The sequence below is a fragment of the Rhea pennata genome, chromosome 3, assembly GCF_028389875.1.
Source record: "Rhea pennata isolate bPtePen1 chromosome 3, bPtePen1.pri, whole genome shotgun sequence".
Lineage (NCBI taxonomy): Eukaryota > Metazoa > Chordata > Aves > Rheiformes > Rheidae > Rhea > Rhea pennata.
In genome coordinates, this window is record NC_084665.1 from 19,042,153 (window position 1) to 19,066,785 (window position 24,633).

The 24,633-nt window shown below is 38.8% G+C and overlaps 1 protein-coding gene across 4 annotated transcripts in view; it reads right to left on the minus strand.

The window, feature by feature from the left end:
* The window catches only part of LCLAT1 (lysocardiolipin acyltransferase 1), a 171,050-nt gene that overhangs the window by 58,224 nt on the left and 88,193 nt on the right, over positions 1–24,633 (minus strand). For all 4 annotated transcript variants that reach the window (XM_062571739.1, XM_062571741.1, XM_062571740.1 and 1 more), the window contains 3 exons: positions 20,651–20,819; positions 17,785–17,983; positions 2,820–2,966 (listed from right to left, as the gene is read on the minus strand). In XM_062571739.1, the coding sequence (XP_062427723.1) occupies positions 2,820–2,966; positions 17,785–17,983; positions 20,651–20,819 (515 nt within the window). The remainder of the gene's footprint in view (positions 1–2,819; positions 2,967–17,784; positions 17,984–20,650; positions 20,820–24,633) is intronic.

Genomic DNA, 24,633 nt, shown 5'->3' on the forward strand with positions numbered 1-24,633 from the left:
AGTACTTTACCAACTTTAAGTCAGACAGTGGCCCATGTATTAATATAATCATGCTTTATATTTATGTGACATGTTTCATTCTAAAATACCTGAAAATGTTATGTAATTTCCCATAAAGAGGAGCAAATTTATCTATCCTTGTAATGTGGCCACCAAAAGGATTAAACAAATGATAATAGCACAGGGTTGCAGAGCAAATTTTTTTTGCAGTGAAGTATATGTAAAGTGTTATTTTCAACTTTAAGCACCAGAAGAATTTTGTTATCAGACGTAATAAGCAGTGTTGGAATTTGGTCAGAAAGCAAGATCTCTTGCCTCTATTTTTGCCTCTATGCTCCCTAGGATATTGAGTGACCATTCTACACAAAACAGCGATTTGTTTCTTATTCTAAAAGACAGAACATGAGGTTGCAATCAGTCCTATCATGTCAGCAGCACAGCAGTTTTCTGAAAAATATTTTTCAAAATATTACACAAATTACATTATTATGTTCTATTATACACTACAAACTTACTGTCTGACCACGATTATTTTGCAAAGGGGTTTTGTCCTGTCTCCTATAATTTTAGCATTTGTGAGCCACTGTTTCCTATAAAGACAATTAGATAGGTGTAGCTATTTACTTGGATAGGAAAAAAAAGGGGAGGGGGGGAGAAGCATGCCTGCTTGTCTCTATACATCTTATTATGTATAAATGTAATATCAAGGTGGCATGACATGAAAGTTAAAATGCTCAACTCCGGACAGTTTGAAATGTTAACACCAGCAGAGCTATGCGAGGAAGCAGTGCTCTGCCGTCTTCCCCACCAGTCACTCGGTTTCTTCCCACTATGCTGCTTCCTCCTTTTGCCACACATGCATTTGTATAATTGCTCAATAAATTACAGGAGACAATGATGTTTAAAACTACAACAACCACTACTAGCTTTAATCTAGATCAGTTTCTTGATCTGATTTTTTATGAGATCAAATTCTTGTGCCAGCACGCTGGCAAACACAAGACTGTTTCTTACAGCAACACCACCACTCTACGGCGGCTTGAACTGACCTCAAGAACAGCATGGTAAGTATAGTGCTGGCTCCATTTGACACTGTAAGTTTAAAGAATACATGTTACACATGTAAGAAGAAGGAAAATCAGAACAGAAATATCTTCAAAAAAATCTGTCAAAAATCTGTGTTCAGAAATGCTGTCAGAGGAATCTTTAACATTTAAGCGAGGAGTCTTGCCTGAATGAATTTCTCAGTTGATGGTATCAACAATACATACTTAAATTTAGCCTATGTTTTTCATGCCAGTTACAACAGTGGAGAGACACCCTCCGCTTCCTTACCAAAGTCAGCATTTGGACTGAGAGCATCCCTCTACCCCCTACTGCCTTTGGAGCTAAAGGAATGAAGTAGGCAGCACAAGGGTTCACACACTGTTGCGGTCTCAGTTCTCAGCCAATTCTTCCTTTTTAAAACTACAGTACAGAACATCTTCAGTTCTTCAAAATCTGCTGTCTCTGAGGAATATTAAGAGGGCTCGGAAGGTGTAAATAATTAATGGAATAAATTATGAACATTCTGATCTTTTTTCCAACAATCTTGGGCTTGGAAACATCTGTTCAGAAAACGAGCGTGACCTAGGAAGGAGCCTTCAGACTCCACTAATAAAAACAGGATTTTATCTCATAATTCTGAGCTAGCAGAGAACGGTTGTTCCTGAATTCAAAGAAAAAAAAAAAAAATAAAAGTGAGATAACAATTTCTTCCCTCCTTGCTAATTTTAGACAAAAAATAACAAATTCAACAAGATATTTCATGTAAAGCAGTCCACAAACATTCAATGAATCTACCCCTTCTTTTAGAAGGCTGATCAGGCAATAACAACTCCCTAACATCTGAATAATGTACTTTTTCTTTCTTTTTTTAAATAGATACCATGAATATATCTGAGAAAATAAGCGCACACAAGTTATTTTTATACTATATCTAGTATTGACTGATCTGTACTGCAATAAAGTAGGATTTGAGACAATTTGCAAAGCAAAATATAGTGAAAATCTTTAAAATAAGTTAAAAGGTAAAAGTCTAATTGTAACATTTTCTATTTATGATGTTTATCAAATCATACTGTAGGCATGAAAAACTGAACTCATAAAATGCTTTCTTTTATTGGCACTTAACTCTTGCTTCAACACTGATTAGCAGCTTACTACTAGATATCATAGCTGTATTAAAGCAGACAATTTGTTAAGAATTAAGCCAATCCCACACTCCTAACTCCAAACTACAATACTAAATTCAGTGTTATAATAATTTTGACATTAGTTTGGGCAAACTACTACTTATTTTAGAGACAGAAACAGACTTTTTACATGGTCTAAGGAACAAGTATCTCCATTTTCTCCCCTTAAAACATTAAGTATGAAATAAAATGAAATCATTAGCTCTTATCTTCCATCAAACTTCCATAGTTTTGAAATGATTTTGCACTACAATCATGTGGTAAATGGGAACATGCAAGTGGTTTATTACAGGCTTATTACAGGTTTATTACAGAACCTACTGCCTTCTATACAATGTACCTGGCACTCATACAACATCTATCAATATACAGCTATTTCAATCAGATTCTTCTGAAACACAACTGTTAGTGCAGGAAGACTGGTTAAACCTCTGAATTAAATTATGCTTGTGCCTCTCAAAAATATCAGCACATTTGATTATTAACTAGTTTTTACTGCCCCTGAGAATCCAGTCTCTGAACTATTTCCAAGAAGGAAAAAAAATCCCCCCTTGATCATTCCAAGAGAAGACAAGCGTAACCTACCTGTGAGATCAGTTCCTTCAGGAAAGATGAGGAGCTGTAGTGGTTCATGAATGTCGCAGAAATAATCCAGCATTTTTTCAAAATGACTCTTGTCATTTTCCCATTTTCTCTGAATGAAAACAAAGGCAGCAACCTGCATCGCCCAGCCTGAAGTTAAAAATACACCTTTAGTAACATTTCATTCTGACACTTGCATACTGACTGTTATTCTAAAATGTTTTATAAATCGTGTTGGACAGAGCATTTTATTTACTGCTCAACTTTCCTCACCTCTGATTTAAGACCATTGGGTAACTTTGTAAAAGGATCTTTGGACAGGAAGCAAAGAATGCAGAATTTAAATAAATCTGAAATGGCTGCCTTTTTGCAAAACTCCAGTAACTAGAATTAGTAAAACTTTCTGGAGAGCAAGAATAGGGCCAGTGCTTTCATGAAATGATCTGAAACCATTGCCCTCAGTATAATATCCTTAATCACTGCAACACTGATTTGCTCAAGTGGCAGGTCTTCCCTTATGGATAAACATCTCAGAAAAGCACTGTGTGATAAAAAGAAAGCTGCATTATATATATGGATAGTCGCCCTGAAAAGTACATGTAAACTATGTGTTGTTCAGAAAACATGCATTGTGTCAAGGGCTTTATTACGTATAACTTCTTATAATTTTTATGACATTGTTTTTTACACTTGATTATAGAAAAATGCTAAGTAAATCCTTTAGTTCACACAAATTCTGGGACAACTGTGAAGATTTACAGCTTAACATTGAACTGACAATATAATGCATTTAACCAAATTTCACTAATGCAGTAATACTTAAAGTCTACAGCTCAGGGGTAACACATCATAGTTTTTAATGAACATTCCTGCTTTTTTTGGCACAGTTTCATATGCTATCTCATATGATACTGGAGCCTCGGTCCACTAGTTCAGACAGCAGGACAATAAAATCAGGGCTCCGGCTTCATCAGATGCCCACGATGTTCCTTCCTTAACCTAGGCTTAAAGATAGGTGCGACATTCACTTATCACTGTATTTGGCTAGTTTGTATTGCATCAGAAAACCTGCAGATAGATCTTCCACATCAATGAGAAAACATCGCAGTTTCCCATTGTCTTCATCACTCATCATCATTCTCAAAGTCTGTTTTTCCTTCGCTAGTGACTTAAATCATGTTATTCTTGCACTTTATTTCACCTCATCTTTATGGAGATTCCTGTTTCGTTCTTGGCAATAAGTTACAAGGAGTATATGCTAGAAAATCACTTATAAATGTCATCAATTTTTATATTAATTTCCTAAGTAAATCAGCCCAGATAACATACTAACCAAGCTGCGTAATCTCTCCTATATTGGACAGAAACATTGATCATATTATTGAAGGTTTGTCAATTACATTGTGAAGTGGATACTTTTTATTTTTAAATCAAGCAAACAGATGAAGCATGCATAACTAATATGCTTTACGTGATCTGGACCTAAATGAGTCTAAGATACCTAAATCATGATACTCAGATAACTGAATACTTAGATCAGCCACATGATTTAAGAAAGAAACACTCAAAATGCAATTTCAGCAAATCTTTTAAAATTTGTATATTGTGTTTGTTAAAAGCTCTCTGCAAATAAAACTTTGACCAAAATTTTTTTTTATGTGTATCTGCGCACATATCGTGCATCTGTATCTGCAGTATCAAGAAGTATCAGTACAGCTTTATTAGTAAAAGCTATCAGTCAACAGATACAAATGCTTAAACAAGTCATTTGGAGGAAAGATTAAAAGGTCAATTTTAAAGGAACTAAAAAATAGTTCACATAATTTAACCATGCTCTGTTCTGGCATTTAACCACATCCTATTGTTGCAAAACCTTTAATACTTCAACTATGCAAACCCAACATTTTAAACTGAACCAATCAGGGCTTCGTTTTCATATTTGACATTCTGTTAGTATAAAAATAACATCTTTTCATACCCAAATGGTGCCAAAGTTATTCCATTTGGTCGCTCTAGAAGATACCCCATCTGAAATCAAATTCTTAAAAATGGGGATGGTAAAGGAAAAAAGACCTCTAAGCAGAAACAGAAATCCCTATAAATCAAATACTTCTTGCAAGTCTGAGGACATAGCAAACTCAATGGTTCCACTCAACTCAGTGGAAAAATACCTACGTATCAGGAAAGTTCTGCTGTGGTTCTGGTGTTTTTTACTCATTCTCATTCTCACAGCCTAAACCTTTAGTGTGTTTCAAGTAATCTAAGTTTATTAATTATTATTATTTTTAATTGTTACTACTAGTAGTACCTCTAAAATAGTTTATGTAAAAACTGTACTGTGCCAAACCATTTTATTAGTTTGTATCACACTGAGTTTTGAAACATGTTCATCAGGCCCATATTATTCAACCTTGAGTTCTCACTGCAGCAGTGTGTGTAGCGGGGAAAAAGGGGAACTAAAAGTAAAATAAACGCTCACGTGGAAACCTGCTGATACTTTATCAGTTCAGTAGCTCCTCAGGAAGATCTTTGTCTACAGTAGTTCAGAAGCACTGAAAAAAACCCCTCATTTCCAGATTCCACTCTCTCTACTACTTTTCTCAAGGCAGCACAAGACCTTCCATTAGATGGAAGCTTGCATAATAAACTCTTTCTAGTGATCCTTCTTTGACAGCGCTGCAAACATCAAGTTACAAAACACCTTTATCTACTAAGAAAGGTGTTGGTTTTGTCACCATTTTGTCTACTCGCCTTGAAACAGGGGTTATATGCAGTATTTTCCCATTCCTATCCTAAATAGTAATGCTACATACAGGCTATGCAAAATCAAATAGTGGCAGTAATGTAAGGAGAGCATAGTGTCAGGGAGGAGGAAGAATAAAAAAGAGAGGGAAAGGAGTTGAGAAGTATTCAGTTTTTAAATAAATAATTGGTTTGATATTTTAACCTTTCTAATTCATAACATCCAGTGTTCAGGAAGAATTTGTCTATTTGGAAGTGCACCTGAAGAGATAAAATAGTCCTGACTGCTCAAATAAGAAGAGATGACCTAACAGTCAGTTGACTGACAGTAAGAGCCCAGGTTTTCCTCCTCACTTAACCTAGCACAGCAGACTGAGCCAAATAGGTTTACCATCAGTGAAAGCGGAAGAATCTTCCGCATTTGTTTGGCTTTAAGGCTTCCAGGAGAAGGCAACACAAATGTGAATTACTACCTTCAGTCAAAATCCTGGTCCATACCTCGACGGTGGAGAACGCCTGCTGTTGACAGGTCTAACCATTCCACCAGGTTTCAAACAAGAGAGGAAATGCAGCATAGGCTTGCGCATACATGATTACAAATAGACAAAGCGAAAGCAGGCTCTCTCTTCGGTTTCCATGCTAAAGTGTGTCTGTGTTGTGCTGCTGGAAAAATGACATGTAAGTCTGAAGCACGAGGTGGGATCCAAATGGGAAGAGAGAGAGGAAATAGGAGGAATTCAATAAAGCAATGGGCGAAGTGAAAGCTTTTGCTAATCAGCAACATTTACAAATAAGCAGAAGAAGGAAGTATCTTCTCATTTGCAGCCTGCAGTGAGATATGCTAATTAGTTGTTTATTATTAAGTTTAGGTCAACGTATTGTCCAATAAAAGTAATTACATTTCCTCTTTTGTGCAGTGTTTTTGGTTTTCTGAAAGCTGCTGGGCAAGGGGAAATTTCCCAGTCAAAAAAAAAAAATAAATAAATAAAATAAATAAAAAGATAGCTGTCTTGATTTGATGATTCTTGAGAAATGGTTAATTTGAAAAACATGGAGAGCAAAGAAACATTAAAGCTAAAGAAATCATAGCAATGTAATTCCATTTTCTTATGTAATTCCATTTTCTTCCTAAAGTAGTCGTCTTGTAAGATCTGACATTTTTGATACCTAACATTATTTGAAAAAGTATACAGAAGCATCAGACTGCACAACTCTTGTTCAGATTTTGAAAATGGTTATCAGCACAAACCTACTGGATAAAGTAGCTAGCCATGCTGACCTTCTACTCAATACTTCTGGTGCTCAGATGATGAACAATGCAGCTTCATATCTCAAATAACACATATACGTTAATGGTAGTTATTCCACACAATTCAATAAGGCTTTTTATCACGACAAAATTGTACACAGAGAATACAACATTTACAATAGCAGGTTTTCCTTTCTGTGAACTAGAGAGATGTAATGTACTTTAGAATTCCCTTGCTGACTTGGAGATAAAGCAAATCATAGCCTATGCAGTTCAAGTATTTGCAGCACCGTATTAAAAATGTTAGTTGTAAGCATAAGGCTTTTTAGATTCCAAAACCCTGCATCTCTATTTCCCCATTCCAAAATGCTTTAAAAGAAAATTATACTTGAAACTAAAATTTCTAAAGCTTGTTTTCATTGCAAAGGTAAGTTGGGAGTAAGCAGATAGTAAGGATAGAGGTGGCAGTGACGAGAAAGGAGACAGAGATGGGTTGTGCAAAAAACCTTTCTTTGGTCTTGTTACACAGCTTTATGTACATTTCTGTACCTATCAATAATTTTTTTTGTGATAACTTCTTGTCACAAATGGTGGAGGAGCCTACGAGGAAGGGTGTCCTGCTGGACCTTGCCCTTCCCAACAGAGAGGGACTGGTTAGAGATGTGAAGGTTGGGGGCAGCCCTGGCTGCAGTGACCGTGAGATGATGGAGTTCAGGATCCTGCAGGAAAGAAGTGAGGCAACAAGCAGGATTGCAATGCTGGACTTCAGGAGAGTGGACTTCGGGGTCTTCGGAGACCTACTTGGAGGAATCTCATGGGTTAAGGCCCTGGGGGGGGGGGTCCAGGACAGCTGGCTAATATTCAAACATCACTTCCTCCAAGCTCAAGAGGTGTGCATCCCTATGACTAAGAAGCCCAGCAAAAGGGGCAGGAGACCTGCATGGGTGAGCAAGGAGCTCCTGGCCAAATTCAGACAGAAGAAGAAAGTACACAGAGTGTGGAAGAGGGGACAGGCTACATGGGAGAATTACAGGAATGGAGTCAGAGTATGTAGAGATGCAGCGAGAAAGGCTAAGGCCCTGTTGGAATTGAGTCTGGCAAAGGATATTAAGGACAACAGGAAGGGCTTCTTCAAATACATCAGCAGCAAGAGGAGGACTAGGGAAAATGTGGGCCCGCTACTGAATGCGGCAGGGGTCCTGGTGACAAGGGATACAGAGAAGGCAGAATTACTGAATGCCACCTTTACTTCAGTCTTCACTGCTAAGGGCAGCCCTCAAGAATCTCAGAGCCTGGATGTGAGGGAAAAAGTCTGGAGAAGGGAAGACTTTCCTTTGGTTGAAGAGCATAGGATTACAGACCTTATGGGCAGGCCAGACATCCACAAATCCATGGGCCCAGATGGGATGCACCCATGAGTGCTGAAGGAGCTGGCAGATGTTGTTGCCAGGCCGCTCTCCATCATCTTCGAAAAGTCATGGAGAGCTGGAGAGGTGCCTGAGGACTGGAAGAAAGCCAGTGTCACTCCAGTCTTCAAGAAGGGCAAGGCAGGGTCCTACAGGCAGGTCAGCCTCACCTCCATGCCTGGAAAGGGGATGGAACAGCTCCTTCTGGATGACATCTCCATGCATATGGAGGAAAAGAAGGTGATCAGGAGTAGTCAGCATGGATTCACCAAGGGGAAATCCTGCTTAACCAGTCTGATAGCCTTCTGTGATGGAATGACTGGCTGGGTAGCTGAGGGGAGAGCAGTGGACATTGTGCACCTTGACTTCAGCAAGGCTTTTGACACTGTCTCTCATAACACCCTCCTAGAGAAGCTCAGGAAGTGCGGGTTAGACGAGCGGACAGTGAGGTGGATTGAGAACTGGCTGAAAGGCAGAGCTCAGAGGGTTGTCATCAGTGGTGTGGAGTCCAGTTGGAGGCCTGTGGCCAGTGGTATCCCCCAGGGCTCAGGACTGGGTCCCATCCTGTTCAGCTTATCCATCAATGACCTGGATGAGGGGACGGAGTGCCTCCTCAGCTAGTTTGCTGAGGATACCAAGGTGGGAGGAGTGGCTGATCCACCTGAGGGCTGTGCTGCCATTCAGAGAGACCTGGACAGGCTGGAGAGTTGAGCAGAGCGGAACCTCCTGAGGTTCAACAAGGGCAAATGCAGAGTCCTGCACCGAGGGAAAAATAACCCCAGGCTCTACTACAAGCTGGGGGCTGACCTTCCAGAGAGCAGCCCTGCAGAGAAGGACGTGGGAGTGCTGGTGGATGAGAAGTTGACCATGAGCCAGCAATGTGCCCTTGTGGCCAAGAAGGCCCATGGTCTCCTGGGGTGCATTAGGAAGAGCGTTGCCAGCAGGTGGAGGGAGGTGATCCTGCCCTTCTCCTCAGCCCTGGGGAGGCCTCATCTTGAGTACTGTGTCCAATTGTGGGCTCCCCAGTACAAGAAAAACATGGAGCTACTGGAGAGAGTCCAGCAGAGGGCTACAAAGATGATGAGAGGGCTGGAGCACCTGCCCTATGAGGAACGGCTGCGAGAGCTGGGCCTGTTTAGCCTGGGGAAGAGAAGACTGAGGGGGGAATCTGATCAATGTGTACAAGTACCTGAAGGGAGGGTGTCAAGGGGACGGGGACAAACTCTTTTCCGTTGTCCCATGTGACAGGACAAGAGGCAATGGGCAAAAACTGAACCACAGGAAGTTCCGCCTGACCGTGAGGGGGAATTTCTTCCCCGTGAGAGTGACGGAGCACTGGCACAGGTTGCCCAGAGAGGTTGTGGAGTCTCCTTCTCTGGAGAGATTCAAGGCCCGCCTGGATGCAACCCTGTCTGACATGCTCTAGGTGACCCTGCTGAGCAGAGACTAGATGATCTCCAGAGATCCCTTCCAACCTTACTGATTCTATGATTCTAAGATTCTATGATCTCTATTATAGAAACATTATGGCTGATACAGAAAGCAAGCATACATGTATCAAAAAAAAAAAAAAAAAAAAAGTATCTGTGCATTTCCTATAGCAACGTACCAGAATAACTAGCAATACTAAACAACTGGAAAGAAAAAAAATCTGATAAATGAGTCAACTACAAAAACAAGTAGCAAACTAAAAGGCCTAACCGTGAGATCTCTTTATTATACTCATTCATCCTCCCTCTTTTCTTCTATTTTGTTAGTCACTGTTTTTTCATATCAAAAATCCACTGGGCCAAAAATAAAGCCATTACTCTGTGTGTCTGTACTCTGCAGGGACCTTGTCCAGATCAGAGCTCTTGAGGCAACAGTGTTACAAACATCTAGACTTAATACGGGAAATCATTTGGAAGTGCGCGATCCCTCTGCATACAATTGTGTCCAGCAACAGCTTGTTATTCAAAATGTTTCACTGCATAAAATATTTACAAGGTAACTATCACATAATGCTGAATACTCTTTGTTTTAAAGATTTGTAGATAGTGAAAAGATGTTAGCGTATGTCACAGGAGCCAAAGCTACTATGTACACACTTCAAGATTTGATCAGTACAGAGTGCTAAATAGATTTTTGGTAAGTGAATTCAAGTTATTCATTTTACTGTTTCTTCTGGATAGTTTTATGTCTAATTACCCAAATCAAATTAAAAAATTAAATATTTTTAAAATTTAATGCCATGGTTTAAGCACACAAACTAGGAATATAATTAAATAAATGTTCCTTGAAATAAACTTGTAAAGCACGCTCTCTACTCCCAGCTAACGTTTTTTTTACCACGTTCATCTCTAATAATATAGTTAATAGGGGTATAATGAATGGAACTACTACTATCTAATCTGGTCCATTCCTTCAGCAAATTAACACTAAACAACTAGCCAAGAAATAAAAATGAATAAATGCAGATTCACAGTAGCTATTCCCTAGTTTTATAATGAAGCAGCTCACTCAATCTTGTTAGGTATCTATCTGACATCTGTATGCTTTCATTATTTCCTTGCCCTATCAGACTCAGAACATCACTTTAACTTGTATCTGCTTTTATATTATTTTTATGGTCACATTCAGTTTATTTGGACTATGTGTTTTATACACGTATACACAGCATAGTCTACTTTTTACTTGGACAGAGTAGTCATCTTTTCCCACGTATGTGAAACTTAAACCGTTGTAGTAAGGAAATAATTCAAGGGAGCAAGGAGCAATGTTAAGAAGATTGAACTTTCAGGCAGCTTAAGAAGATCCCGATTTTGCTCTGATCAGTTTTACTTTTGACTTCCCCTTAGTTATTGTCCATCGTCCAAAATACTATAATTCTTGTATTTATGTAAGTCACATTCACATATTTATACTTTCTATAGTCCCTTTCCTCTTGGGGGAAAATATAGCATATGCTATTAGAAACTGCTGCTTTAACTTGGTATTTATATATAATATAATCAGAAACTTCAAACAATGTTTATAATATAGTTTACTTCTCAGAGAGACAAAGCTACAAAGTGTCACAGAGCTGCCAAATCCAGTAGCCTATGTCTTAACTGCAAAAATTTAACTGTGAGACCTTCCAGAAAGACATTCTATTGAAGAACAGGTATTTCTCAGCCAATTCACAAACAAAACTGTTTGAAAGTATATAGGAAAAGACTGTGACAATAGTATTATTGTATAGGTATATAAAACACTTTAGCAGAGGCATACCATACTCATGAAAAGGCTTCTTTCAATATTCTCCTTAATTATGGATCAGAAAAATCTTATTTGGACACTCCATGCTCAGATATTTATTCCTTGTTTCCTAAATTATATCATTTTTATTTAGTATGAGTCATCAGATGACTTATAACTACCATTGTATTCTAGTCTTTGCACTAGAATGCTACAAATACTGTTAAGAAAACATTAAGCCTATTCAGTATAAAAATCAATCTGTAAATATGACTTAAAATTTGATTTGACATACAATGTAAACTCAAGAACACATAGCATGACTTAAAACTAAAGCAAACTGAAGCAAAAATTTAAATCTCTAGGATACCAGGAAAGCTGCATTTTAAAACACATTAATACAATGAGACATTGCATGAAAATCTAAGTATTAGAAAGGATGAGTCTTGCCTATATTTACCTGAAAAAAATGACATCATTCCAGAATTTCCAAGGGTGGAAAGGAAACAACTTGTGGCTGTTATATCATGGGGAAGAAGAGACAGGCACAACTAAAATGCCAAGAGCTGAATAAATATATCTGAAAAAGACAGTGCAAATCTCTCTCATGGATGCACCACCTTTAGTGCAAATCAGACATGGTGAGACCCCAATCTTTCTCTTAACAGCTCAATACCTTTTCCTTCGGCATGCTGCCTCTTCAGACCATTTCCTCATGGGAGGACTGTGAAAACAGAGTAAAAAGACTGGGGACTCGCTGCCTAAAGAGGCAGCAGCAGAGGATCGGTGGCCCTGGCTGCACCTCTGCCCCATGGTCCCCCCAGGAGGAGGTTCTCAGCCTGCAGGCTCAGGCTGAGGGACACCATGGCAGAGCTGGCCACAAAGGACGGAGAAAACCCTCATTCACGAGTAACCTGGCCTGAAGGTTTGAAGATCCTACAGATGCAGCATAATACAGTGATAAAAGCAGAGGAATTTATGTCAGGAAAAGCCACAGTCCTACTTCTGCTGTATTTGTTATGCGCAGAGTAACTACTCTCCTCATCACTTGTCATTTGTAAAATGGGGAGAACGGTTATAATATGATCTCACACTTTTGAGGCGTTTTTTGGGGGAGGTGAGAGGGATAGAAAGAGACTGGAATCCTAGTTATATAGGAAGGATAAGGAAACCTTTCATGGAAGATAGGTTAGTATATATTCTTTTTCTGACAGAGATTGGAGAATTCCAGTAGTATACATTTGAAAATCTTCCTGTGTCTTTTATGGAGAATCCAACAAAAAAAAAGAGCCAAGCTGGGAAGCACTCTATTTTTTCCCAAAAAACCATGCATAGTTACAGGCAAATAAAGCTGCCTTTTGCTTCAAAGTATAATCCTTCCCTCACACATATTTACTAGAAGCTCTTTTTCAAGAAAGACTTGCATATCTGCCTCCAACATGAACGAATGTTACAGTAACAATTGTGCTTTCCATTACAGAGCATATTTTTCAACTTCCACTTTAAAAATCATCTAGGATAACAACTCTAACGTAATTAAGTCTGGCAGCTCATAATTGAATTGCTCACAGACAAAATGTCACAGCTCCTCAAAACTCTCATTTCAGCCTATTTTATCATAACAAAGATACTTGAGACATAAGCTATCCTAGAAAGTTCAGTAGGTTACACTTTTAATTTTTAAGCCAATATACTGTATTGATAGGAATTTTAATGCAGATCCAACTATAACCTGAACAAAGGCACTTTGTGCGCAGCAGTATTTATATTCCCATCTACAGAAGTAGCTGTGGCAGCAGAAGTGCTTTCAGGCCACTACAAATGCATACAGATTCCCCGCAGTGCGCTGCTTTAACCATATGCCAATTGAGTTAAGTGGTAAAATTTTCTAGGCTCAGCTACACCTGTATTTTACCTCAAGGTAGCTGATCCATCATAACTGTCAGTGTGCATGCTCTTAGCCCATGGCAAACGCAGCCTAATTTGAGTTGCTTTGCCCTGCTTCATTGAAAACTAAGACGACTCAAATTACTTTAAATTTGCTTTGGGCTAAGCTTGCACACATGGACAGTTATAATGGATCAACTGACACGCAGTAAAATATTGGTGGGGCAAAGCCCAGTGCTGAAACAGAGCTGGAGCCCTTGCCCTTCCTCCCAGCACAGCAAGGGCCAAACCCGACCTGAGCTCCGGAGAGCCCAGGGCTCTGCAGCAAGCACTCACGTGAAAAACAGCCAGTGAGCTCCTACCTCTGGTACATCTATCCTTGAATACAAAGATCAAGATCTGCACCGTTTACTCAGTTAACTTTGCTCCTAATTGCTCTAGGTTTGCTAGCTTTGCTTATTCTCCTCTTTCGCCTTTTATCAGCTTGTCCTCTCCTGACCTGTTCCCACCCCACTTTTCCCCTTCCCAGTCAGCTCCAATCGTAATTCCCAGGTTTCAGCAGTCTCTGAGAGCCTTCTTCAAAACGGCAAGTCTCCCAAGACAGGCCCATCAACACTGCCTGCAGCACATACCTATTTTACATTTGTGAATTGAACTGCTGTGCTATTTATCTTTTCCAACTGCATTAGGCATATTATCTCCTGTATGAGCCTTATGAATACGAATATTATCTCCTGTAGCAGCCTTACACCGACAGCAACCCCTTTGGTTATCCTCTGTCATTTTTCTCATTTTTAATTTTCTCAAATTAAACCCACATTTTGATTTATTTTTCAGATAGCTGTTGAGACAGTGTCAACTGCTTCCCTAAAATCCAGGTATTACTGCAAGTCCATCAGTTATTAAAATCCTGTTTAAAACAATTAACACAGAGAAATTGTCCATTATTAAAACACATTGCTATTTCCAGAGAAACCTTACTGGTTCATACCATGACAAGACTTTTATAAACGAAGCTTTCAAGAGAAAAATAAAAAAAAAGATGCAACTAAATTCTAGGCATTAGATAATCAGACATCGGACACTACTGCATATTTTCCTTGGTACTTAACACAGCAGTTTGTATTCTGTAGCATATGCTGAATACAACTGCATAATAACCTGTATCACTTCCTATGCTGTTCATTTTTAATTAAGAACAGATGATAATATAAGCCGTACATGTCTATAACAAGTGCTTTAGAAAAGTCCTATCTGGTCTGACTACGCGGCAAACTGATACAAGAAATTCTCCCTGAAACCTGACCCCACAAAAGGGCTGGGGGGTTCTGCTTATGTCCTGCGAGAAACTTCAGCAACAGCTGAAGAGCAGAGCAGGGCTCCCCTGAAACTCCGACTTCGGCAAGTTGGGCTGAAACGCTGCACGATTATTTCTGAAATTGAGATTACTGAAATTTAATACTGCATTTTGAAAACTGTACTGCACACAATTCCTCATGCCAAAGCTATGATTCCAGGAAGAAAGGATTCTCTGCAGGTTTCTCTCTCTCTCTCTCTCTCTTTTTTTTTTTTTTTTAATAGGTTTAATCAGTTTAAAGTTTTTTGATACGCTGGAATGCTAAGAATTAATAACTTAAGAACTAGATAGGTGACTCGACACTTCTCACTGAGGCACTGTCTTCTGTGACTTTATTTATACCTAAATTGAAAATTACTGTCTATTTGCAATACCTAGTCTTATACCCTTAAGCTTTTCGCCTGTAAAGAAGGTGACAAGGACTTTGGAGTTACTTCCATTCCAAGCGTTGCCCTTCCCCTACCATACCACAGGGATCAGCACAATCTCTCACAGACCTACTTTTACACAACTGGGGCAGTACTTATGACAACATAGGTACAATGCTTAATACCTATAAGGTGTTCAGAAACATGGAAATTAAAAGGTTGCATTATCAATCTTTTATTACACATAATTTTAAATGAAATGCTTGAAAAAATATCCTTCAAAGGATCAGAGAAATTAAGGCTGTGAATTCATCTAATATTTTTTCTCAAACTTGAAGCAAGATTAACCATTATGTAAAAGTTTGTTAGAAGTTGCATTTAGCCGATATGTCAATACTTCTGCTGATCTATACATTTGATCAGCTACAGGTGATTCATATAAATATATGAAAATATGAAACTGAAAGACACGATGAAAGTAGTTATTCCAGTTTCCAGAAGTATTATACTCTGGTGTTCAACATAAAAATTAACAGTATCTGCAGTGCACTATAACCATCCAGCTGATTTTCAAATTATCTTCTGGCCTTTAAAAGTTTATAATATGGACAAAGCTTTTACGTAAAAACTTCAGAACTGTTTAACAAATAACAATAAAATCCTGCAAACATCTGCTAAAGGTCTATCACACAACACAGCAGGGCCATTAGAGACAAGTAGAAATTTTGCTTTTCCTGAATAGACTCAGGGTTATCCTCTATGGACACTATTTCCTACCATGTTACTGCCCCATCAAACTTCAAATGTATTCACAATGAAATTTTCCTCTGTCCACCTTCATTTAAGACAAGAGTCTCATTTTCCAACTGTCCCCTAATTACGAGGCTATAGAGAATACTTTATTTTTGCATGGTTCTGGCACTCAGACGCAGGCTGACTAAACAAGGAGGCTTATGTTTCCAAAGCCTCTTTTTAGAGGCACCGTATTAGAATCGAAGCTGATCATTAACAATTTTAAGATCACCAAATGACAGCCTGGCTTAAGGGCAGATCAACCAAATTCCTCTCCTGTAATTAGTAAACTGCTAATCTCATGTCATTAGGTAGTAAAGTTATGTATTATAGCTTATTTTTTAAGTACCCAAATCCCATATGTTTTTGGAAGATATTTAGGGATCTGGTATATATAACTATAGCACTTTATAACATCACAGTTCCACTTCACTGCCAGAAACTGCCACCCTGTAACAGGAACAACAGAAATAAATGTATGTCTGTGCCACCTCTAACAATCACAGTCCATACTGCGGAGTATGAGCCCAGAATTTCATTACTGGCTTAAGCTACTATCTCAGGCCATGAGTAAGAATGTCATTAGGGTCTAGTAACATTAACCGGCCACAGCTATATCTGCCTGAACCCATTCAAATCTTTATGTGCTAAGTTTATGCACTGAAGTGTGGACTGAAAAAATCAGCTTCTAAACAACATTTGAGTCCCTTTCAGCAACAAAATTTTACTGAGCATTTATAAGCTCCAAGCTTCTGAAGCTGACCTTCAACTTTTGTTTAGGGTATTCTAATACTAACCAAGCATACACAAAAATGCTTTGTTACAAAAATACATACTACTTAGGAAGCAATTAACCTATGAATCCTCCACACCATGCTCCTAGACTCCATCTTCCAACATTTCTTTAAAAATTACATATGCAATTGATTCAAAGATTCCAAAACACCTTTGCTGCATTATGAAGATAACACATTTAATGTCTCTGTTCAAGTAAGACTGACCACAAGATTGAATGTGAGCAAAAATATACCTTACCTAGTTGCAATTCTTATTTAGAGAAATAAAACCTCAAGCAAGTGAATGTAATAACAGCACAACATATCAGAGTTCCTCCTTATGGAATCTTGCCAAAATTATCTGATTAGATAAATGGCCTGACAAAAGAGAACCATAAATACGGTTACTCTTTCAACATCATACAGTTGATGCAGATCCTGTCCAAGCTAGTTTTGTATAAAACAGCAAATAAATCTAAGAGATAAACAAAATGCAAAGAGATGCTTTTATATCAAATAAGTCTTCCTATTTATTCAGAAACCACTTCTGCAACAGTTTTTGATCCATCTGAAACAGTTTCTCTGCATATATGCAACTCAGATCTGTTCTCAGTCTACGTCACAATAAATACTGATTATTTTATATCCTGTACAGCATATTCTTGGCAATCAAGCTCAGTTTAAAACTACAATTATTAAAATGAACTGTTAACTATGTAATTGTCTTCAGGGCTTTTTTTTTCTGCCTCCCAGTCTCCTCAATAGGAGGGTAATGGATAATGAAGACAGAAGCCTGATGAGAGTGTTTGCAGCAAGAGGTTAAAAATTACTAAAAATATAATGTTGAAAATAACTTCAAAAAGACTTTTAAAATTGTTTTTCATAATTTTGAAAAATATTTTCAGTAAGTAAAAAGACAGTATGGTTATATAAGCAACAAAAATGTTTGTTGTATCTTTAAAACAAAATGTTTAAACATGCAGTCCAGATGTCCTCTAAGAGATTTATGGGTTAACATCTCAATATTCCATATATATTTTACATTATTTTTTTCTTTTTTTGTAAATAATAAAAGAGTATGTAAACTTAGGAAGAGTATGTAAACGATAGGAATAGTGCTGGGCAAGAGAATTTTTTTAACATTTCTTTCACAATTAAAGAATGTAGTGACCTACCAAATCCTGGAATGCTTTTGAGACTGGATTTGAGACAGATTTTTTCAAGTCTGAGGTAGCTGTATCGCAGCAAGCAGTTCCACAGGAACATCCAGTCCATTCGTGTGCGATGGTTCATGATAATGACACTCCTTTCTCCAGGAACAAATCCATCACCGGTGACAACAACCTTGGCACCAAACACCATCTCCAGCAAGGCCTAGAAATAATATTTAAGTATAACAACTTTACTCTCAGAAGAGAAGCAACAGCCCATTAGCAAAAAAAGTTAATTTCAATGCTATCATTTCATTTATTCACACACATTGTCACTGGTAAACAAACTTCTCACTGTTTTCTAATAAAAAGGCCAGCTTTTCCACAATAACAGTCAGCTGTTTGCTTTAATGAAAGGAAAACCAACAATTAAATGGTGCTTCTTAAAAATCTCTTTTATGACCAAAGTGTCTGGTATGAAACTTCACGTGCCCCATTTTTTCCAGAACGCTATCCAGTGTGAATAAAAATATGGGAATGCCACAGCAAAGGATCTGGATGAGGTAAATAATTAAAAAATATGGATGACTGAATGGTAGTGCCTGGCACCATTTGATACCTAGTCTAGAACACAGAAGAAAGGTACAAAATTCCAGAAAACAGGGGCAGTCAACAGAAATTACCTAAAAGAACGACTTAGGGCCCTAAAGTTATGACTGCCAGACCCAGCCCGTTATCATAGAAGAATAAGGGACCAAAATGTGATTGGACTGACAAGCATCTAGAGGGGTAAACTTAACATTTGGCCTTAAAACAGAAAATGTAAGCATTTAGCATTTGCCCATTAACTTCTCTTCTCCCTTCTCCCCCTAGGAAAAAATAAAGGGCAGCAAAGTTTAGCCATTTTAAAAGAGCCCTGAGAAGCAGAAGAAATTTCTATTCTGTTCATCCTTCTGCCACCTCTGTGCCACAGAACCTTAAAGAACATAAATTTCTCAGTTTAAGCTAAGTCACCTATAAGGTCGGACTGACAGTCCCACAACTATCTATCTATTACCTGAGACCTCAGAATGAGTAGTGTTAGATGTGCCAAACAGTGATGCTCTTGTTAATCCAGCTCCTCTTACTCTGGCAAAAGCGTAGCTACTCAAGAACAACCACAAACCACTGCAAAAGCAGAAGAGGTCATACAGCTCAAAATGGAAGAGGTTTCACCTCAGAAAAGAGAGTAGCAGCTGATTTGGAGATAGTTTAGTAAGAATCTTATTACGTTTTTAATATCTAGTTAAACAAATCAGTGAACAGATCTCCTGTTCTACATACTCTAAATGCCAAAACAAGCTAGACTATAAATTGAAGTAGTTAAGGACACAACTACTAACCCCATCCCCCTGACTCTGCTAGAAGGGAAATAACGTGTCAGAGGAGTGAGGAAGATGGAAGTTTCTTAAATCTACAGAGGCACAGCTTCTCTGCTGGGAGTCCCACCAGTTCACATTAATTTATCCTTTGGAGACACATGTGCCTGCTTTTCCTGACCAAGAACAGAGTTGTGTTAGGATGGAAAACCAACTCTGACAAGGTCTGAGACTGAGAAAGGTTGGGTGAAAAACCACACAGATCTACTTTTTTTAACCTAAAACCCTGAGTTTCTTTTAAGAGGGATTCTTTTTCAGAAAAACATTCAAATTATTTTGGTTTAGTCCCAGTGTAGACTGGAATTAAACTTCTGGACTGCAAATGTTACCACAAAATAGTTGTAATAATCCAAAGCTATAAAGCCAGGCAGTTAATCAAATAAAAGGCCAGAACTCCATTTTGAGGAGTTTGCAATTTTAGAAAAATCAGGAGACAAACAGAGAAAGGGTTGATCTTCTGATACTATCAGTACTCAGCTAAATTTCATCATGGAAAGAAATAATGATCCTTATATTCTCTTTGTTGGTAATTATTTCTTCCCTCTTAATTTCATTGCATTTAGTAATGGTGAAAAGGACAAAAATTTTAAAACATGAAATAGCTCGGATTTAAAACATTTAAAGCTCGGATTTAAAACATTTAAAACAGAGGAAATTGAAATTATTTGATGTATCTGAAAGTACTTATTTGTGAGCATCAATATAGAATTTAATTACAGAAAATATAAGCAGATCTTTAAAAGACCTACAGGAACAGTCTCTTGATTTTTAGAGAACTAAAGACAAAAAGACGATCAGATCCTATTCATACCAATTTTCCTCAGGAACAACTCAGGGAAAAGGTTTGCTGTTCATTTCCAGACTGCCATAGCTATAATAATGATGCAGTATGAATGAAGAAGACTTCACCTCTACAAGAGGTGGTTCTTCTTGTCCTGAAATTTTGTCTCTAATTCAACTACAAGGAGTAAATTCTAAGAAGATTAAATAAGAGAACAGCAAAGGTCTCCAACAACATGCTAGACTGAATAATTTTCTTAATTAGACAGATGGAGCACAGTAAAAAGTAGGCGTTTCTAGGACAACTCATTTAGGAAACTCCACTATTAAAAAAATAATAACAAAACAAAAAAAACCCCTCCTGCTTACTAGTGCTTCACCCACCCTCCTCTGCTCAGCATCCAACTGACACTGGATAGAGAAGTCATGAAAAAGCCTTTTCAGGACTACCGTTAAGACGTGGCATTAACTAACACACAAAAAGTGGGAGAAGAGGGAAACTGCAGACAGGCGCACAGACATTCAGCAACACCGAGCTAAAACTGAAAGTCCCCACTGAAAGTATGAATGTCAGAGTCTACTCAATAAAAGCATAAATTTTTTTTTTAAAAAAAGAATCCTAAGTGTTAGTAAGCAAACTAAGTCCTAGGATAAACAACAGTTGGCATAACTTGGCTCAAACTGCAACTTACCACTGGGAGCGTGAGCCAAGTGGCCACAACGCAATCAGTGATCCAGCGATACCAGGCCGGTGAGATAACCATTAAAGGTAGAAAAGGACTGAGCATGAAAATACTTCCAAAAAAGCTTCCCAAGAATAGTGCAAGTAGAAAGTATATCCCTTTCCATGACACCATGGCTCTGAAAAAGAAAGTTAGCATTATGTTAGAGAGAGATAAGCCACAAGTAATTACAGAACTCCTCAAATCCACAGGTTCAGTTGGAAGTAATATTCTTCCTTTTTCCTCATGGTTGCCAGTGCATGAAGACAGTAAAAGTAACCAAAATGTTCCACCTTACTAGCAGCAGTTAGAGAACAACTATACAAACACAATAATTTGTAAGGCACATTGAGACATTAAAGGGGTCATAAAAGTACCAGCTACATCGTAATTTCCTCCACTTATTACAATACGTAGTTCCATTCTAAAATGCTCAGAAAGCTATTTTTATAGCATGAAGCTACAAAACAGTTATAAAAGAGTACCTGCTACATTAAACTTTTCATCCATTATCTCTCACTTTCCTGAAGTACTAATGTTGGCATATTCTGAAGATAAGAAAATTTGTTTTTCCATTCCTCCACTTTCTTCTTGTTAAGTGCAGTGCTCCAGTGACGTTTCCTCCCTGTCTAGCAAAGACTGTGCATGCTGTCCTGCAGGACCATTCACACCTTGCATGACCATCAGAAGAATCACACCTGCCATTTCCAGCACTATTTCCCTTTTCATCACAAGAGGACAGACAAGCAGCCTCAGAAACTTCCCAGCTCACTCTGGCTGAGCGAATTTGGGACTTTTTGAACTTTGTTGCAATTCAACTGCCCTTATCAGTTATTTTCCAGTGTATTTCACCAAAATCCAGTCTTTAGTTTTTAAGACAGTAGTCTAGACTTGAAATATTTCAGTATCTGTAGTATCAGCTAGACTTCCTTATTATAAATTAAAATGCACAACGCATAGAGCTTGTTAATGCATTATGGCAGAACACTCATAGCAATCCTCCAAGCATTTGTATTGGCTACAGGTTTTTACAGTTTAGCGACTACTACCAGCTATGACAAAGCAAATGTGGAAATATCAATTCTCTAAATTAGAGCCTAAAAATAGACTGTTTCCAGCTATTTAGATCTCAACCAATTGTTTATAAAATAAAAGGTTAAGTAGAAGTCACTTTTCAGTCACCATACTGAATTCCTCTTTCGACAGGCTATTTTAGAAATTATAAGAACTCAAATAGACAGGACTTCAGGACAAGAAAAACAGGAAGTTGGTGTTTTCAATTTTAAAATGAGCAGTGGAAAAGTAATCCATTAAACTTTGTGTACTGTAACATACATGATTTATCTCGTGTATTTTTGTATCGTAGTCCATAGCAATAAAGGTCGCACAGTAAAGTATTCAAAAGTCAAGAAATGGCAGTGATAGTGTTGCTAGCATATGACCTTCCTTCTGCTACTTTAAGCTAACAAGAAACTGGAAAGTAGCTTGATTTTGGTGTACTTTTAGATTTGAACAATGTCCTAAACCATACGTATTTAGAGAAAGGGCAAGAGAAGAGGCCACAAAAGGTTGGGGGGTTTTTGTTTGTTTTTTTAATGTAAAAAAGATACAGAAAGCTGTATTTAGCCTGAATTCTCCAGCATAGCAAAAAAGAAAACCCACTAAATGCAAATATTCGCCAATAGTTACACAAGAAAGATTTTAATATAATCAAGTGTGAACTCAGATATACATTATTTACATCCTGAAGTGCAGAGTCTCTCTTTCTGGCCAACACCAGGAACCAACCAACCAACTGGCCACATATGTACACACTAAGAAGGATCAATTTTAACATTCTGAAGGATCCTGGAGGAGCACTGCCTCCAAAAGCATTCTTATATTTGCTACTGCAAACCTGTGTGGGGAGTCTTAAGAGTAGCAGAGGAAAAGGAAAAAGCCAGAGAAGGGCACAAACAGAAGCTTTTTGCCCTTTGCCGCAAAGGAGCATTAATTGTAGCAAGGATGGAAGAAAAGAACTTCTCCCAACATGTCAGCATTAGAGGCCTGCAAAAGGGACCACAGAGGATTAAAATCCAATGTGCTTGATCTAATCAGGAACATGAATATTTTTGAGGAACAAACAAAGCAAAACAACTGGGAACACCTAAGGACAGCTTTCAGACATGTAAATCCCACAAAGAGAAACAGCACACAGTTTGTTCAGCTACAGCCAGCAGCTCTGGTTCTTCCCATGGCTGCTCAGAGCTGGTGGTCACCACGTCAGGCAGCGCGATGCCTGCCAGGTGCCCGGGCTCCAGGCGACAACGCAGAGGCACTCTGCCCAGGTCAAAACGCTACACACCAGCATCACTAGTAACCCAGGGTAAACGACAGCAGAAGCCGCCAGGTGTCACTTCCCAAACAGCTCTTCCTGGTTGGGAACTGTGCTTCAACTCTCAGGAAAGCTATCTTGATCAACTACGTACAGGTTGAGCTTTTCAGTTTACATTTGTTCTTCCCTCAAGTTACAGAACAGAGTTAAATATTCTTAAAAACTAAAGAAGTTTTCTGTATTTTCCCCCCTGGATGAAGGTATCTGAGCTATAGTAAAGACCTACGGAAAATCAAAAGTTTCTCTTCTTCAGCCTGCACCTCAGAAGCATTTTGAGATTACAGTGTATACTTATGTAAGAGATACTATGTTCCACTGGGTTAAACACCACAGCGTTTATATATAAACTGAAAAGGTACTCGGTGTTTTTAATTGATACCATCTATCCTTTTCACAGTCACAATTTTAAAATGACTCATCCTATAAATTTTGCTTATTGCTTTCTATATATGTGGATGTATATCTATACACGTATGTATCTAGAAGAACAGATACTCTTGCCATTCTGAATATCACCTTCATCACAATAAAGCACATCCCATGGAAACAGGCAGGAGGATAAGAAAAACAACTCTTTCTTACGAAGGTAAGCAGAATTATAAAATGAGAAACCTGCAGCAGGCAGAGCTCACCAGCAGAAAACAACCATTCAGCTGGCCTGCTGAATTTACCGCTCCACGGGATCGTTTTAGCAACAAGGTGAAACTGCCCACACACTCATTTGTTTGTGGCTTCATGTGACAGAATCACAGCCTGGACAACAGGGTACATGATGTAAAACGTATCTGCCTACACATGTCGGCTGGGAAACATGTGCATCTATTCTCCTTGACCGTCAGTGCTGGATGAGTAGTCATCCTGCAAGGTCCTGCGCGCTGGCTGCCGGCGGCACGTGCCCGCAGCCGGCAAGCAGGTCAGCAGGCGCAGTGCCCTGCCTGTGCCTCGAGCAGGGAGGGGAGAGGGAGGAGGCTGCAGAGCCAGGCTGCGTGTCGCACATTTGCTAAATCCAGGGGGTACAGAGGCATGGTCACGCACTCTCCTAATTCCCTACCTCTTGCCACTGCTGCGATACCCGGCGAGTTTGGGGCAGGGAGCAGCTGCACGTGATGGCCGAGCCGCTGTGCCCTCTTGAACACCGCGACGCCAAGGGCGGCAGCAAGGGACGCCTGTGCGGCTGGCGGTAAGACCCAGGCAGCGAGTCCCGCCAGCCCAGGAGAGGCTGTGCGTGGTGCCGTCCCAACGCTGCCACAAGTCCCGCTGTACTTGGTTTATCTGCAGTTACCTGAGGAGTACTTGGATGCCTAGTAACCAGGGTAACAGGGAGCGGCCTGTATTAGCATCCCTTTGCACCTCTCAATCCCTCAAACACCTAGCTGGGAATCCAAGTATACTCAAATATATATAAATCAGCTATTCCTACTCCAGATTATGCACTCAGCAAGAAAAGTAATGGCTACAAAGCAACGCAAAAAATACATGCTTAGAACTTCAAAGCACGATAAATAAACCTGGTAGGAAATGTGCAGTTAACAAAAACTTATAAAGTGATCTAAAACAAATGTGAAAAATCTCAAAACAA